Source organism: Lutra lutra, chromosome 12 (genome assembly GCF_902655055.1).
Source record: "Lutra lutra chromosome 12, mLutLut1.2, whole genome shotgun sequence".
Lineage (NCBI taxonomy): Eukaryota > Metazoa > Chordata > Mammalia > Carnivora > Mustelidae > Lutra > Lutra lutra.
This window is the reverse complement of record NC_062289.1, coordinates 122,609-139,217: the sequence shown is the minus strand read 5'-3', so window position 1 is coordinate 139,217 and position 16,609 is coordinate 122,609. Positions and strand designations below refer to the sequence as shown.

The 16,609-nt window shown below is 48.5% G+C and overlaps 1 protein-coding gene and 1 pseudogene across 4 annotated transcripts in view; one reads left to right on the top strand and one right to left on the bottom strand.

Moving 5' to 3' along the window:
• ADNP2 (ADNP homeobox 2) overlaps window positions 1-16,139 on the top strand; it is a 28,466-nt gene extending 12,327 nt beyond the window's left edge. For all 4 annotated transcript variants that reach the window (XM_047697260.1, XM_047697263.1, XM_047697262.1 and 1 more), the window contains exons 3-4: window positions 7,467-7,556; window positions 11,496-16,139. In XM_047697260.1, the coding sequence (XP_047553216.1) occupies window positions 7,467-7,556; window positions 11,496-14,720 (3,315 nt within the window). In that variant the 3' untranslated portion in view covers window positions 14,721-16,139. The remainder of the gene's footprint in view (window positions 1-7,466; window positions 7,557-11,495) is intronic.
• LOC125081953 (CCA tRNA nucleotidyltransferase 1, mitochondrial-like) lies at window positions 619-6,946 on the bottom strand (annotated as a pseudogene).
• Window positions 16,140-16,609: the final 470 nt, after the last annotated feature.

Below are 16,609 nucleotides of genomic sequence, written 5' to 3'. Positions count from 1 at the left end.
AGGAGCCTGGGATCCTGACCTGAGCCAAAGGCAGACACTTAATGACTGAGCCACCCAGGCGCGCACTTTAGTTTCTTAAAGACAGTTATCACTTTTTTTTTTTTTTTTAAAGATTTTATTTATTTATTTGAGAGAGAGACAGTGAGAGAGCGCATGAGCGAGGAGAAGGTCAGAGAGAGAAGCAGACTCCCCATGGAGCTGGGATTCCCGATGCGGGACTCGATCCCGGGACTCCCAGGATCATGACCTGAGCCGAAGGCAGTCGTCCAACCAACTGAGCCACCCAGGCGTCCCAACAGTTATCACTTTTTAAGATCAGTAGTGTACTGCGCCGTGGGTAGCGGGGATGGCTGCACAGATGAAGACAGGGGAAGCCAATGAGACTATTCACAGCAGAACTGTCCCGGAAGAATCACCAGGTTCCAAGTGTGTAGTGAGATTAAGAGGAGGTAGACTTGAGTTTCCTGCCTGAAACTCACCACAGAAGAGCCCTGTTGTCTGGGAAGGTCGTCTGAGCTTTCATTCCGCTGTATATTGAAGTCTCTTAAATCTCGCTGAGAGGGAGAGAAGAAAACTTAACCTTACCCCACATTTTCTGCTGTTGAGTGCCAGCTCTCGTCAGTTTTGATTCTTCTTTATGTAACTTAGGAGTCCATCTTTCTCCATCTGGTAGCTGCTTTTCCCCGGTTCTTACAACTGCTGCGACAGGCTTAGTTTCTTGTCCTGAAGACATGCCCACGTTGCTGATGTCACGGCCACTTACAGGAAGTGAAGGGATGCGCCACTGCTGTGTCTGCTGCGGAAGACCGTGCTGTTCCGGGTACCTCCGGAGCTCCCACGTGCGGTCCTTGCGTCAGGTTCCCTCGCATCTGCGATGACGTCTTGATGGTTTCAGCGGCTCTGAATTGTCTGTTGCTTTAACTCAGTCTTTCCTGTTTTTAACTATGAACATACCAAGGTTCTTCTCTTCTTTTGAAGTCTTCAGCCTCAAATCCAATTTGGTGACCTCAGCCTGTACTTTGAATAACGAGGCCAAGAAGAGTCATTGGGTTTGGTGAAAAACCAGCAACATTTTTCCTAACTTTGTTAAATTCTTCTAACTTGGATTAGTAGGTTAGCCTGTGTAAGGAGCCACGTCAGGATCATAGATGGGGTGAATGAAATGATCTGCGTGGTTACCAGTAAATTTCTTCCAGGTCCTCCCAAACCCTCTCTCCGACAGCCCCACCAAGCCTTTTGCATTTGCTGCGGTTGCTTCCAGCGTCTCAGGGTCGTGGTTACCAGGTTTGTCCGTCATTGTCCCATGAAACCAGGAATATTGTAAAAGTTGAAGAGAAAGTTCTTGTAGCCTCTGTTTAGCATGCCCAGCAAATCTGACTTTCTTATTTTTTAAATCTTCATAACCATTGAAGTAGTCTAAGGTATCGCCAGAACCTAAAACCAGTTTATAGTGAGGTCTGCGTCCAGCATCTTTCTGCGGGTCGGTCGTGCCTTCTGTGTCGGCTTGTTGGCCGGGGACGATGCCAGTCCGCAGTGCAGGAATTCCAGAGTTTTCCTCGCGAAGCCTGGTGGTAACTTCCACACCTTCCTCCTCTCTGTTCATCACCGCAGTGCCGGTGGCCTCAGGCACGTCCCTTCTGTGAGCAGGGCTAGCAGTGGTCGCAGAGACCACTCTGGGGGCTGACTGTCTCCGCCCGTGGCTGTTCCTCCCCAAGGATCTCTGACGGGTAGTTCTGTCGGACTCCTTGCGGCTGTGACCTGGGACCGCTGCTCCTTTGTAGGGGAACCGCTGGGAAAGGCGGCCTGTGCCGGGGGACCGGTGCCCCTGCCTCCGGGGACAGAGTCGCTGACCACGCAGCAGCCCTAACCCTCAGGATCGTTTGCTGTGCCCTTCTGGCGGAGCCTCTTGACTTTTTAAAAAAGATTGTATGTATGTATGTATGTATGTATGTATGTATGTATGTATGTATTTATTTGACACAGAGAGAGAGATCACAAGTAGGCAGAGAGGCAGGCGGGGGGCGGGGAACGCAGGCTCCCTGCTGAGCAGAGAGCCTGACGCGGGGCTCGATCCCGGGACCCTGAGATCATGACCCGAGCAGGAGGCAGAGGCTTAACCCACTGAGCCACCCAGGTGACCTGGGGGAAAGACATTTATATGCTGTGAAATGCACTTAAGTTTTCTTCAAGTGATGATTTTTGATGTGCGTGTCCTCCAGTAATACAAGTCTCCCGTAGAGATACAGGACAGTTCTGAGGCACCTGGGTGGCTCATTGGGTTGAGCGTCTGCCTTTGTCGTGGGTCGTGATCCCAGAGTCCTGGGATCGAGCCCCACATTGGGCTCCCTGCTCGGCGGGGAGTCTGCTTCTCGTTCTCCCTCCTGCTTGTGTTCTCTCACTCTCTATCAAGTAAATAAATAAATAAAATCTTAAAAAAGAAAAGATCTAGGACTGTTCCATTGCTTTGGAAAGTTTTCCTCAAGCCCTGTTTTGTCAGTCCTTGTCGCCACCCCACTGGCTACCACTGTTCTGAAATTTTGTACTATAAATTAGATTTGCCTGTTTTACAGTTTTATGTCAGTGGAGTTATATGTGCTCCTGTGGAAGATTATTCTCTGTGGTTACAGTATTCTGTTACATGGATGGATTAGTTTATTGGTCCTTTCTTCTGATGGTGGACACCTTGGCTGTTCCCAGTTTTTGGTTATTATGAATAAGTTTCTCCTTATAAAAGTATTTTTGTGAACATCTGTTTAGTTTTATAGGAAATGGCTGATGTATGATTCTGCACTCCTGTCAGTACTGTGTAAGGGTTTCAGTTGTACCCTTACCATTTGTGGAATTGGTTTTCTTTTCTTTTCTTTTTTTTTTTTTTTTAAATTTTATTTATTTATTTGACAGACAGAGATCATAGGTAGGCAGAGAGGCAGACAGAGAGAGAGGAAGGGAAGCAGGCCCCCCGCCGAGCAGGGAGCCCGATGCGGGGCTCGATCCGAGGACCCCGAGATCACGATCCGAGCCGAAGGCAGAGGCTCACCTGCTGAGCCACTCAGGCGCCCCTGGAATTGGTTTTCTAAAAAAATTTGAAATAACAGGGTGCCTGGGTGGCTCAGTGGGTTAAGCGTCTGCCTTCGGCTCAGGTCATGATCTCAGGGTCCTGGGATCGAGTCCCACTTCAGGCTCTCTGCTCAGCGGGGAGCCTGCTTCTCCCTCTCCCTCTGCCTGCCTCTCCGCCTGCTTGTGCTCTCTCTCTGTCAAATAAATAAATAGAATCTTAAAAAGATTTTTTTGAAGAAAGCTGTATTACAGTAGCAGAATGTTCATTATGTCATACGGTGTGATTGCCGGCCGTGTGTTCTCTGCAGGTCACTTTTTCAGATTGAGCAAGTCCCTTATTCCTACCTTGCTGAGAGCAAAAATTATGACTAGATGTTGAATTTTGTTAAAGTGATTTTTCTGTATCAGGAAATTTTCTTTTTTAAGTCTAATACAGTGAATAATGTGGTTTGATTTTCTTTTTTAAAAAATAAACTCTTAAACCAGTCTGTCTCTGGGAGAAATGCTACTTGGTTCTTTTTATATGTTGGATTGATTTGTAAAATTTCCATCAGGGATCTTCGCATCTATATTCTTGAGTGATGTAGTCTGAAGTTTTAATTTTTTGTAATATCTTCGTCTGGGTTTGGTGTCAGGGTAATTCTGGCCTCATGGAATGAACTGGGAGTTGTTTCTTCCTCTTTATTTTATGGAATTTTGTAAATTGATAGTGTTCTTTTTTTTTTTTTTTAAGATTTTATTTACTTATTTGACAGAATATAAGCAAGTGGAGCAGCAGCAGAGGGAGAAGCAGGCTTCCCGCTGAGCAGGGAGCCTGATGCGGGGCTCGATCCCAGGACCCTGGGATCACTACCTGAGCCGAAGGCAGACACTTAAATGGCTGGACCACCCAGGCGCCCCGATAATGTTTCTTGTTTGCTTTGTGGGAAGGGTTTGCTTTTGTTTTTTAGTTTTATGTTTTATATATGTAGAGAGAGCATGAGCAAGGCTGGGGTAGGAGGTGGGGGAGGGGCAGAGTGAGAGAGCGAGTGAGTCTCAAGCAGATTCCCCGCTGAGCATGGAGTCCCATGCGGGGACTCGATCTCATGACCCTGAGATCTTGACCTGAGCGGAAATAGAGAGTCAGACACTTAACTGACTGAGCCACCCACGTGTCTTCCTTTGTGGGAAGATTTTAAGAGTGAATTCAGTTTCTTCACTAGACATCGGCTATCATGTTACCTAATTTTGGGGGGACTTTGGTAGTTTGTTTTTTGAGGAATTTAACCATTTCAACTTAAGTTGCAGTATTTATTGGCATAAAGTTCATATTATTTCCTTTTCGGTAGGAGCTGTAGTGATCTTGTTTTTTAGCTCTTCGTTTTCTCTGTACTTAATGCTATAAATTTCCCTTATGCTTTGCTTTAGAAGTGTCCCACAAATTTTATTTCCCGTGTTTCCACTTTCATTCAGTTTTGAAATGCTGTCTGATTTTGCTCCTGATTTCTTCTTTGATCCGGTGATTGGAAGTATGTTGTTTCATTTCTAGGATTTGGGAATTTTCTAGATCACTTTTGTTACAGATTTCTTTTTAATTTTGCTTTAGTTAGAGACTGCATTTAGTCCTTGTACATTTATTGAGACTTATTTTATGACTCTGCGTAAGCTCAATCTTCGTGAATATTTCCTGTGTATTTGCTCTTCTGGGTGGAGAGTCTGTGGGTGTTGGGTCGGGTTGGTTGATTGTGTTTGGTCCTTTCTGTCCTTCCTGATTCTTGTGCGCGCTCTGCCACTCACTGGGAGAAGAGGGTGTGTTGACGTCTCCGACTGTAAATTTAAATTTGACTGTTTCTCTTTTCAGTTCAGTTTTTGCCTCGTGTACTTTCTCTTTCTTTCTTTCTTTTTTTTTTTAAAGATTTTATTTATTTATTTGACAGACAGATCACAAGTAGGCAGAGAGGCAGGCAGAGAGAGAGGAGGAAGCAGGCTCCCCGCTGAGCAGAGAGCCCGATGTGGGGCTCGATCCCAGGACCCTGGGATCATGACCTGAGCGGAAGGCAGAGGCTTAACCCACTGAGCCACCCAGGCTCCCCGTACTTTCTCTTTCAAAGTGCATACATGTTTGGATTGTTTTGTTCTGCTAATGAATTGACCCTGTTGCCATTAGGAGGTGAATTTCTGTCCATGTTAATATTCTTTTTTACCCCTGAAATCTGCTTTGTGAGGTGGTAATGTAGTTCCTCCAGCTTTCTTTTGATTAGCGATAGCATGACACATCTCTGTCTTTTTACCGTTCACCTGTCTGTGACTTTATATTTCAAGTGAGAGTCTTGTCAGCAGCATGTGATTGGACCTTGTCTTTGTTTGCCCAGTCCGCCAGCCTGTGCCTCTTAATTTGAATATTTAGACCAGGGGCAGGCAGACTATGGTTGTGGCCAAACCTGGCTTGCTGTCTGTTTTGTAAATAAACTTTCTTGGAATGTAGCCATGCTTGTTAGTGTTTATGGCTGCTTTTATGCATGCTGGTGGCTTTGAGTTGTGTGAGAGCCTGAACGGCTGGCAAAGCCCTAAATATTTCTTTTCTGGCCTTTGCTTTAGGAGTTTCCAGCCCCTGCTACTTAATAGTAATTAATGGCTATTGATATGGTTGGGTTTAAATCTCCCATCTTGCTGTTTGTTTTTACTTGTCTTTTCTCTTTTTCTTTTTTATTCTTTCTCTACTTAAAAACTACATAAAAATATTGAATATTTTTTATGATTCCTTTTTAACCCCATTTTTGGCTTTTGTTTGCCTAATATACTGCTTCACGTATAAGACCCTTACAAGGGGCGCCCGGCTGGCTCTGTTGGTGGAGCGTGTGACTTGATCTTGGGGTTATGAGTTTGGGCCTAATGTGGGGTGTAGAGATTACTTAAAAAATAAATAAAAGTTAAAAAAAAAAGAAGACCTTACAATACTAGGCTTTTGTTTCCCATTCCGGCCTTTGTGTTACTGTTACCATGCACTGTTTCTACATGTGTTACAACCCTCAGGATATGTTATTTGCAAATTAAATCCTCATGATTGTACTTTTCTCTGGTTCTGAATTGACTTGGTAAGCAGCGTATTAGCGTAGGTATACTTGAAGGCAGTCGTTGTGTTGTTATCTGGCTTAACTAATGCCTTTCTGTATTACGAACCTTTAAACAGCAATATAAACTGTGAAAGAAAACACAGGTAGTCATTTCTTTAGAAAATAAAATTTAAGGGGCGCCTGGGTGGCTCAGTGGGTTAAGCCGCTGCCTTCGGCTCAGGTAATGATCCCAGGTCCTGGGTTCAAGCCCCACATCGGGCTCTCTGCTCAGCAGGGAGCCTGCTTCCTCCTCTCTCTCTGCCTGCCTCTCTGCCTACTTGTGATTTCTGTCAAATAAATAAATAAAATCTTTAAAAAAAAAAAAATAAAATTTAAAAAGCCATGTTCCTGCCATTCAGAGATTAACATCTTGTTCAGCAGCTTCTTGTGTGCGTGCACGTGTGTGTGCATGTGTGTACGTGTGTGTGCGCGTGTGTGTGTGTGTGTGCGTGGTCTCCACAGTGAGCTTGTATCAATTATGCGTTTTTACTGCCTTTTCAGTTACTTTCATCTTTCTCTGTCCATTAAATGTTCGTCCATCTTATCTAACACCCAGTCCATATTCGTATCTCCAGTTTCCTCCAGACATCTGTCTTACGCTTGGTTTGTCTAACCCAGGGCTCAGCGTGAACCCCGTTGCATCTGCTTGTTCGGTTCTCAGTGTCCAACACCCCCCCCCTCACCCCTTTCTGTTGTGTTAGCCACACCCTGTCCACGCCGTCCTCCGCAGGTGGACTCCAGGTGTCCTCGGTCAGGCGCCCACCGGGAGCACCCACTTTATACTCTCGCTGGCACATCTTCCCACGTGCTCACCACGGATAGAAGACGGCGTTCACTCCTGAGCTTTGCTCTCTTACAAATTTCTGTTGGGAGGGGCACCCGGGTGGCTCAGTCCTTAAGGATCTACCTTCGGCTCAAGTCAAGATCCCGGGGTCCTGGGTTCAAGCCCTGCACTGGGCTCCCTGCCCACTGGGAAGCCTGTTCTCCCTCTCCCACTCTTGCTGTGTCTCTCTCTGTCAAATAAATAAAATCTTTTAAAAATAAATAAATAAAAATTATGGGTGGGAAATCTCTTCTGTTTCTTATAAAACTATAATATTTAACTATAATTTAAAACTTTAATTTTTAATTGGGTCGTTTCAGCCTTTTCCTCCTTTCTCTTGCTTTATGGGTACTCTGCCGCAGTCTGCTCATGGGCTGTGATCTCATTTCAGTTTCCCATGCGGATTTCATAGGTGCTAAATAATGCCTTCAGGTGATTAAATATTGCCTTCTGAAATTGCTTAATGATCTCTCTTTTTCTCCGTTTTTTAAAAGGACCTTAAAGGCTTTGATCCAGGAGAGAAGTACTTTTTTAACACATCATGGGGAGATATTTCTCTTTGGGAACCTTCTGGAAAGAAAGTGGTACGTATTTTTGTATTTGATTTTTATATTTCCTCAGAAGTTGGGGGTACGTGTCACTTCAGTTCTGAGGAGCATCACATACTGGGATCACTGATGACTAAGGGGGAGGCCTGTGGTGTAAGCATTCAGGGAAGGAGAAAGAAAAAGTTAAGTGCTTTATGTTACTTTGAGAGTTTTCTGTGTATAAAGTTAATAATGTGATGTAGTGAAACTGCTGTTTGTCCTTGATCATAAGATGCCACTCCTGTAAGAAGGGCCTTGGATTCGAAACTGCTCTGAGTAAAAGGGATTGCCATGTCGTTAATGTGTGCTGAAGGTTCGTCCCGGTTTCAGAAACCTCATTAAAAACACGGATCTCTGGTGGGGCTCCTGGCGCTCAGCCAGTTAAGCATCTACCTTAAGACACTAACCCACTGAGCCACCCAGGCGCCCCTTTAACATTTCTATTGCCCCCGTCCTCCCGAGTTCCACTTCTCTGCCTTGTGTTGTGTCCCACCCGTTGGTCTCCTGTGCTCCTTGCCCCAGTACCCCGTCTCCACCGCCAGACACAAGATGTCCCGAAACCATGTTGATTCGGTCGTTCTCCTGCTTCACTCAGCACGTGGCCACACGTGGCCGCTCCGTTACGCCTTGCTTTGAAGACCTTGACTTCTTGAATCTTTATGTCTCACTGATTTTTCTCTTCTGAATTCTCAGAAGATCCCATAAAGTAAAACGCAGTAGAATATACGATTATAAGCTTTTCACCAAGAAACACCTTTGGAGTGCCTGCTAGAAACTAGGTGAACTAGTTTCATTTTCTTTAACTCGTGTTAAATACCCGTTTGAAGCGGTAGCGATGGAATTTGTTGATTGGGTGCTGTGTTCAGTAAAAGCACCGCTGCCCGGTGTGGCGGAGACCGCGCCTCACTTCCCCTCTGTTTCTGGACGGAGGAAGCGCCCGCAGGCTGAAGTGGGTGGCTGGTGCCGCGGCGAGGTCCTCCAGGGCTCAGAGAACAGACGTTTGTTAGACGTTTAGGTTCTGGGGACAGAGAACTGCTGAGGGTCTTCTCGGTTGTGGAGCTCTGTTAGTGTGGACCTGAGGAAACAGCCAGACAGACGGGCGGGGCTGGTGCTGCGTCGGGGCGGGATTTCTGGCACCCCCCGGTCCTCCTCCACCTGCTGGTCCGCTGCTGGCCGAGCTTGTGGCTCTTCCTCTGTTGCCCGCATCGCCCTGCTCCCAAGCGATCGCTCATCCCTGAGCTTTCCCAGCGCGCTTTTAGGGGAGCACAGGCTTCACTTCTCGTCGGTGAGTGCCTGGGCTGGAACACGCTGGAAGGCCTGTGGTAAGTAAGTACACATTCACCTTTAGAACAAACTGCCCGCTGTTTTCCAGAGCGGCTGTGCCGTTCTGCTCTGCCCCCAGTGATGAGGGAGGCCTGGTTCCTCTGCCTCCAGGGCCCGGCTGGACTCGGCTTCACCCCTTAGTTTCCATTTTAGTAGGTGTGTAGTGGCCCCTTCTCTGGTGTCCGTTTCCTGGTGACTAAGGATGTTGAGCATCTTTTCTGTTCATTTGGCCTCTAGAGGCCCTCTTTGGTGAAGGTTCAGATCGTTGGCCCATTTGCTAAAAATCGGGTTATTTTCTGTGTTGAGACTTGAACGTGCCTACGTGTATTCTGGATACAAGTCCTTTATTAGGTGTGACGTTTGTAAGTGCTGTCTCCTAGCTGGTGGCTTGTCTATTTCTTAAACAGTGTCTTTCACAGAGTAGAAGCTTTCTTAGATGAGGCCCAGTTTATCGATTTTTTTCTTGTGTAGATCATGTTTATGTTTTCATATTTGAAACATCTTTCCCTAACCCAAAGATCTGTTCAACGGTAACAGTAACATACACCTGTTAGTAATTTCTGTTGGCTCTTTCATTGAGTGTAATTTTCATTCACTAACTGGTTTTTCACTCTAGTATTTCATTGAGTGTAAAACACACCATTTAGAAAAATGTATCCTAGGGGGCCTGGCTGGCCGGGTTGGTGGAGCTGCTCTTCATTCGGGTTGTAAATTCGAGCCTTACGTTGGGTGTTGAGATAACTTAAATAATAAATAATCCTTAAAAATGCGTAATTCAGGGGCGCCTGGGTGGCTCAGTGGGTTAAAGCCTCTGCCTTCGGCTCAGGTCATGATCCCGGGGTCCTGGGATCGAGCCCCACGTCGGGCTCTCTGCTCAACAGGGAGCCTGCTTCCCCCTCTCTCTCTGCCTGCTTCTCTGTCTACTTGTGATCTCCGTCTGTCAAATGGATAAGTAGAATCTTTAAAAAAAAAAAAAAAAAAAAGCGTAATTCAAGTATAGTTGACATACAGTGTTGTGTTAGTTCCAGATGTACAGCTGTGATTCAGTAACTCTTTCATTTCTCAGTGCTTTCCACGATAAGTATAATTACCGTCTGTTACCATACGTTACTACAAAATTACTGACCGTGTTCTGAGACACCATTTTCTAACGAACTTCTAATAAAGCTAAAGCGATACTTCATTTAAGCTGTGTTACTCTGGTAACACTGAAGTATTAATTGTAAGGTGTATTCTGATTTCTGAGATAGTAAGATATGGGAAAAATATGGAAAAAAGGTCTTTTAGAAACAGTGAAATATGGGTTATTGTTTTTTTTAGTTTGTGGTCTAGCATCAGCCATTACCGTAGGTTTATTCTAGGCCCTATCAGAAATGCTGGAATGAAATGGTAATTCCATGTTGTTTGAACACGTTTGGTGACTTCTTGACTTGTGGCAAGAGGGAAACCCGCATGAATAGGAAAGAGAGTGACAGAAACCACTGAGTTAACACTTGGCGGGGGACTTGAAGCACAGGCTTGGAGGGGAGAGCTGCTGTGCTAGGGAGAAGCAGTGTCGCAGGAGGTCTTTCCACCACTGATGGTGGGACCTTAGGTGAAGCGTTTAGTGGGCCCAGGTCTTCCCTTTGTGCTCCATGAAGCCAGAGCCAGGCTTTCTGTGGTTCAGCAGCTCTAGGGTCTGGAGCCTCGAGACCAAGGACTTTGTGACTCTCAGACCTTCACAAACCTGCAAATGTTTGGCTGATTAACATTCCATTTCTTAGCTGGCCGGCTCTTGTCCGGACGTGTGTCCTCATACTCCAAACTTGTGGAATTCCCCCGTTTGCCCTAGAGAGGGCTTTGGCCTTGTTTGTCTGTGATCTGGCCTGGAACTCCCTCAGGACTGTCGTGGTGCCTTAGGTACAGCCCTGTTTGCCTTCCCATTCATCACGTAGTTTACTGGACACCTGCATGTGGTTGGCTCTTACCTTCTCTGGGAATGAGGGAAGTAAAGGTAATGACAGGTTTAACCATTGGCATGTTAGGTTATTTGCAGACGAATTCTAAAGGTTTTAGAGTTTGGAGTAAAAGCAACATTGGAACCGTGGGAAATGGGACGAGAAGGGGAGAAATGAACTTTCTCTCCCAGAGAACTGTGTGAATTTCTTGTACTGGGATGACGAGACTGTGGCTCAGGAGGTGGCATGGAAGGGGTCTGGAGCCAGGCTCGGGGGGCCGGGTCCTGTGTGTACAGTCGGCAGCCGGGAATAGCTGGTGCGTTTTTAGATGCTCGAGAAGAAAGAAGTGAATAGTTTTGTGACGTGAAAACTCCATGAAATTGGAATTCGTGTCTGTGGTTTTATTGGCACAGAGCCATGCTCCTAGGTTGGCGTGTCGTCTGTGGGAGTTTTGGGGTCACGATGGCAACACCAAGGAGTTGGCGTAGAGGCAGTGTTTACTCTCTGGTCCTTGAGAAAGAGCTTGCCCTGGTTTCACAGAAGCACTCTTCCCGGAGGGGTGATCGTGTCGTGTTACCCAGCACAGTCAGTGAGGAAGAACCCTAGGCTCTGACCTCTGGAGGGTGTAGGACCTGACTTTTTTATTGACGTCTGCTTGACTGTTCTGTTTTCACAGAGATACCGCACGAAGCCCTACTGTTGCAGCCTCTGTAAGTACTCCACGAAAGCGCTCGCCTCGTTCAGGACTCACTTACATCGGTGCCACGAGGATGACATCGACCAGGAGCTGGTGATCCCCTGCCCGAACTGCGTATTCTCTTCTCAACCCAAAACCGTGGGACGGCACTTCAGAATGTTCCATGCGCCTGTTCGGAAAGTCCAGAACTACACAGTGAATATTTTAGGGGAAACGAAATCTTCGAGGAGTGATGTGATAAGTTTTACATGTTTAAAGTGTAACTTTTCGAACACCTTGTACTACAGCATGAAGAAGCACGTGCTGGTGGCTCATTTCCACTACTTAATCAGCTCCTACTTCGGCCTGCGGACCGAGGAAACGGGCGAGCAGCCGAAAGCTGAGGACGGCCTTTCTGCCGAGAAGGTGCCCCCGTCCGACAAGTATTATTGTAAAAAGTGCAGTGCCAAGGCCAGCAGCCAGGACGCTTTGATGTATCATATCTTGACAGCGGACACGCACAGGGATTTGGAGAATAAGCTGAGATCTGTGATTTCCGAACATATTAAGAAGCCTGGACTTTTGAAGCAAATGCACATCGCCCCAAAACCAGTGGCCCCTTTGGCTGTGCCGCCAAACGGCAGTGCTCCGGGCCTCGTGGCCACATCCCCTTGTTTCCGTCTCACCTTGCCTCAGAGCAGCCAGAGCCAGACTGTGCTCCAGCCCGTGCAGGGCCCGGTCCCGCCAGTGACGGTGGCCGCGGGCACTTCTGCAAGCCTCACCCATTCCCCGCCTGCCGTGGCTCAGTCCCACGTGACTCTGGTCTCCAGTCCTCTGCCTCCCTCCGCTCCACAGCCCGTCTTCCTTTCTCGTGGAGTCCCGCTTACTCAGTCAGCAAACCCTCCTGTGTTGCCCTTGAGTCAGCCAGTGGGACATATAAATAAGCCCGTTGGGACTGGCGTCCTTCCTGTCAACCAGACCGTCCGCCCTGGGGCTTTACCCCTTAGCCAGCCTGTTGGGGCTGGAGTTCTGTCCGTCAGCAGGCCTGCCGGGCCTGGCGTCCTTCCTGTCAATCCGTCTGTCACCCCCGGGGCTCTTCAGGCAGTGTCACCAGGAGTGATTTCCGTGAGCCGGACGGTCCCATCGGGGGTCCTTCCTGCAGGCCAGATGACCCCTGCTGGAGTGATCCCTTCGGGACAGACGGCCACTTCTGGGGTTCTTCCTGCTGGCCAGGTGGTCCAGTCAGGGGTTCTCCCCATTGGCCAGACGGCCCCCTCAGGGGTTCTCCCCACTGGGCTGACGGTCCCGTCACGGGTTCTCCCTCCTGGCCAGACGGTCCCGCTGAGGGTGCTGCCTGCGGGCCAGGTGGTCCCACCTGGGCTCCTTTCTCCCAACCAGACAGTCTCGTCAGGTGTTTTGCCTGTGAGCCCGGGTGTCAGTTCTGGGGTTCTTCAGCTTAGTCAGCCTGTCGCGTCAGGTGTGCTCCCTGTGGGCCAGCCGGTGAGACCTGGGGTCCTACAGCTTAACCAGTCTGTGAGCACCAGCATTCTGCCTGCAAATCAGCCGGTGAGACCGGGCGCTTCTCAGAACACCACGTTCCTCACGTCGGGCTCTATTCTCAGACAGCTCATCCCTACAGGGAAGCAGGTGAATGGGATTCCCACGTACACGCTTGCCCCCGTGTCTGTCACTTTGCCTGTGCCTCCGGGAGGCGTTGCCACTGTCCCCCCGCCCCAGGTGCCCATCCCGCTCCTGCAGTCGGGCACGGCTACCCAGATGGCCAGCTCCATGGCCAGCATGCCGTCTCCGGTGGTGGTCAGCGCCGCCCAGAGTATGTTCGTTCAGGCCTCTCCGTCGGCGGCAGAAGCGAGCCAGGCACTCAGACAGGCGAAGCAGTGGAAAACCTGTCCGGTTTGCAACGAGCTCTTCCCTTCCAACGTCTACCAGGTTCACATGGAGGTGGCTCACAAGCACGGCGCGTCCAAGGCTGCTGAGAGACTGGAGCCCGAAAAGCTGGCCGCGTGTGCCCCGTTTTTAAAGTGGATGAGAGAGAAGACGGTCCGGTGTCTCTCTTGTAAATGCTTGGTGTCCGAGGAAGAGCTCATCCACCACCTGCTAATGCACGGCCTGGGCTGCGTGTTCTGTCCCTGCACTTTCCATGACATCAGGGGCCTTTCCGAGCACAGTCGGACTGTGCACCGAGGGAAGAAGAAGCTACCTGTGGACTATAGCAACAGAGGTTTCCAGTTGGATCTTGACGCTAACGGCAACCTGATGTTCCCCCATCTTGATTTCATTACCATATTGCCGAAGGAAGAGCTTGGGGAGCGGGAGGTCTACTTGGCCGTGCTGGCTGGGATACACTCCAAGTCCCTCGTGCCCGTGTATATAAAAGTGAGGCCCCAGGCGGAGGCCGCCTCCGGGAGCCCCGGCAAACAAGCACTGACTTGTCCCTTTTGCTTCGGCACCTTGGTGACCACCGAGGCGTATGAACTGCATTTGAAGGAGAGGCACCACATCACACCGACGGTCCACACCATCCTGAAGTCTCCGGCGTTCAAGTGCATCCACTGCTGTGGGGTCTACACCGGCAACATGACCCTGGCCGCCATCGCCATCCACCTGCTCCGCTGCCGGAGCGCCCCTAAGGACAGCAGCTCGGACCTGCAGGTCCAGCCCAGCTTCATCGAGAACAGCCAAGTGCTCTTAGTCAACGGCGAGGTGGTCCACGACTCCAGTTTCTCCGTGAAGAGAAAGCTGCCCGACGGCCACTCCGGGGCGGAAGAGCAGAGGGGGGCGGAGGAGCGACCTCTCGTCCTCAGCAGCGACGCGGCCCCGGCCCCCGAGAAGGTGGCGAGTGCGGTGCCTTTGAAAAGACAAAGGAGTGAGGTGAGAACAGAGGGGCCGCTCGTTAGTGAAGACGCGCTTCAGATTTTAGCTTTAAACCCTAAGAAATACGAAGACCGTTCATATGAAGAAAAAAAGCAGTTCCTTAGAGACTATTTCCACAAGAGACCATATCCTAGTAAAAAGGAAATCGAACTTCTTTCTTCACTCTTGTGGGTGTGGAAGATCGACGTGGCTTCATTTTTTGGAAAAAGAAGATACATTTGCATGAAAGCAATAAAAAATCACAAGCCTTCTGTACTTTTAGGCTTTGATATGTCTGAACTTAAAAATGTTAAACACAGGTTGAACTTTGAGTATGAGCCACAAAACCTGTAAAAAAACAAATTAGGAATCTAAAGTACTAGATAATTAGTGGTTTTCTCAATCGAGATTTAAAATGTTATTTTCTTCACTGTATGTCAAACTAATCAACTTCAGTGGTCTTTATGCTGCTCTGTAGATTTTTTTCAGGTGCTCGGAAAGACTTCTACGTAAGAGAAGCCGATCTTTCAGATTATGGTTTCCTGCAGGTTGATTTTGTAACAAGTGTTTTTAGTTCTTCCCCGTCATGTAAATTAAATCCTTGGCTCTTTCCCAGTAGTGTCAGTACGGTAGCATGAAAGCGGACGTCCGTGTCTCTGTCTCCGCTGAAGGGACTTGAGTGACTGCGTCGAGCTGCCTCTGTGAGCTGCGCGCGCGGCCAGTGGCCAGCGTCCGTGCTGAGAAGCGAGTTCACACCCGCTGGTGCGTGGGGTTCCCTGAGACGCATGAACTTACGCCGGTTGCTTCTTCGCAAGGTACTAGCTCCTAGGTGACGATGTTGACTTACATTCCTTCAGGGTTGTCCTCACAGCTGTCGGTTTGTTATAAATCCTAGAAAACCAAATGTTTTCCTTTGTTAAGATTGTGCCGAACCTGAAGCCCGTTATTTAGCTCATAAGAGTAATTTTACAAATAAAGCAATTCGGTGGGTGCAGAAATGCTTTTCGGTGTAGACTTCTCCCCCTTTTTGTATGGTGATAAGTCATTTTTCCATTCAAAAGTAAGACAATAAATTTTTAGTGCCTTTAGCATAAACGCTGAACACACACGCTCCTCCTAACCGGGAAGGTGACTAAACCAGTGAAGGGGAAGGACCATGTAACTCAGGAATCAAAGTTTACCCTTGAGTGTGTTACTAACTGAAGTGCAGACATAGGTTTTCAGGGGACAAAGCGAAATGAGTCGAGGGAGGGCTGTCTCCGGGTTGGTGTATCAAATCTTGTGACCGTTTCCTAGAGGTAAACACATTTGTTCTGGAGAAATGGGCTTTTCTGTAGCCCAGGGGTCTGGCTTGACGGGATGTGGCATCGTTAAGGATCTCCACTGTGTTGCTGTCCTTTGTGCAGGTAAGCCTCCGGGGTCGTTCCCTCCCCAACACAGACTAACTCAAAGCCCCAGAACCAGCAGTCGAGACCAGCCGGTGTAGACCTTAAGTCCTATTCCTGGTCACACCCGGCAGAGGCACCTGTCCTGCATACTCTGAGGATGTGACAGTCTCTGGGAAATAAGATGATGTCACCATATGGATTTTAAAACCTAGAATATGTGCATGTAATTGCTATAATGTGCATTTTTGAGGCAGTTGTGAGACTGGTCTGTGATTGTTGGTGTGCTCTGTTGTAAATCCAAAAAGAGCTTGTTGAAGTTTATTTTTTTTTAACCTATTGTTTCAGAGTGTCTATTTTGAATTAAAATTTGTTATACCACTGCAAACAGAACCGCTTAATTCGTTCAACAGGTACGTCACTGTGACTCAAGAGTAATCTGTGGAAATAGACACCACATTTATTTGCTGAAAACATTACTTGTCTCCGTGAAAGCATAACCCAAAGGGCCAGTGAGTCACCTCTGTCCTCGCAAGAGACGTGGCTAGAGATTCTTGACGCTTCTGTCACGTCAGCCTCCAGCTGTCGAGGCGGATGTCGGGTGGCCACGAGCGTGCCTGTGTCGAGGCTGCGCCGGGCAGGGTCCGCGTGCGGGGGTCGTGCTGGTCGCTTCGCTGGTGGACGCTCCTTTGATCGCTCCCCCGCCGCCCTCCCATCAGCATGCCGCCTCCCCCAGGGACTGCGCCTCCTGGTCAGACCCTCTTGGGAGGCCCGTCCGTCCGCTTCCCGTAATCACGGGACGGCGGCTTCTCACGCAGCTGAGGGATCTGGACGTGACGTCTTGGGTCTCAGCCTCAC